The sequence below is a fragment of the Eimeria mitis genome, genomic scaffold, assembly GCF_000499745.2.
Source record: "Eimeria mitis Houghton genomic scaffold, Emh_scaff2401, whole genome shotgun sequence".
Taxonomy (NCBI): domain Eukaryota; phylum Apicomplexa; class Conoidasida; order Eucoccidiorida; family Eimeriidae; genus Eimeria; species Eimeria mitis.
Window position 1 is genome coordinate 778 of NW_013570739.1, and position 529 is coordinate 1,306.

Here is a 529-nt window from a genome sequence, read left to right on the forward strand (position 1 = left end):
GCTGCTGCTGCTGCTGCTGCAGTAGATCCCCTGCAGCAGGACCTCGCTAGCTGCTGCTAGCTGCAGCGAATGACCTACTCAGCAGCATAGAAGCAGCAACGCCTGCTGCAGCTCATCCGACCCTCATAGAAATAACACAGCCATCAGCAGCAGCAGCAGCGGCAGCAACAGCAGCAACAGCAGCAACAGCAACAGCAGCAGCAACAGCAGCAAGCAAGAGTGAATGCCGCTGCTGCGGCAACAGAAGAAGCATCAGGAGGAGCTTACATCTGCAGCAGCAGCAGCTCCCGGCGGCAGCAGCGGCACCGGAGCCAGCAGCAGCAGCACTAGCAGCAACAGCAGCAGCAGCAGCAGCAGCAGCAGCAGAACTGTTGATGTTTGTTGCGTGTTGTGACTGTCTCACTGCCTCTCAACCCCGTTGTCTTTCTCTTCTTCTTTGCTGCTGCAGCTGATAGAGTGTTGGCCCCCTCCCCTACACGCTGCACGCAGCACCAGCAGCAGCAGCAGCAGCAGCAGCACAGCAGCAGCA

At 58.8% G+C, this 529-nt stretch overlaps 1 protein-coding gene across 1 annotated transcript in view; it reads left to right on the top strand.

The window, feature by feature from the left end:
• Positions 1–223: 223 nt before the first annotated feature.
• EMH_0053230 (armadillo/beta-catenin-like repeat-containing protein, putative) overlaps positions 224–529 on the top strand; it is a gene marked incomplete at both ends in the record, with an annotated part of 3,613 nt that continues 3,307 nt past the window's right edge. Inside the window, 2 exons of the mRNA XM_013496982.1 lie at positions 224–376; positions 449–526. Of these exons, the coding sequence (XP_013352436.1) occupies positions 224–376; positions 449–526 (231 nt within the window). The remainder of the gene's footprint in view (positions 377–448; positions 527–529) is intronic.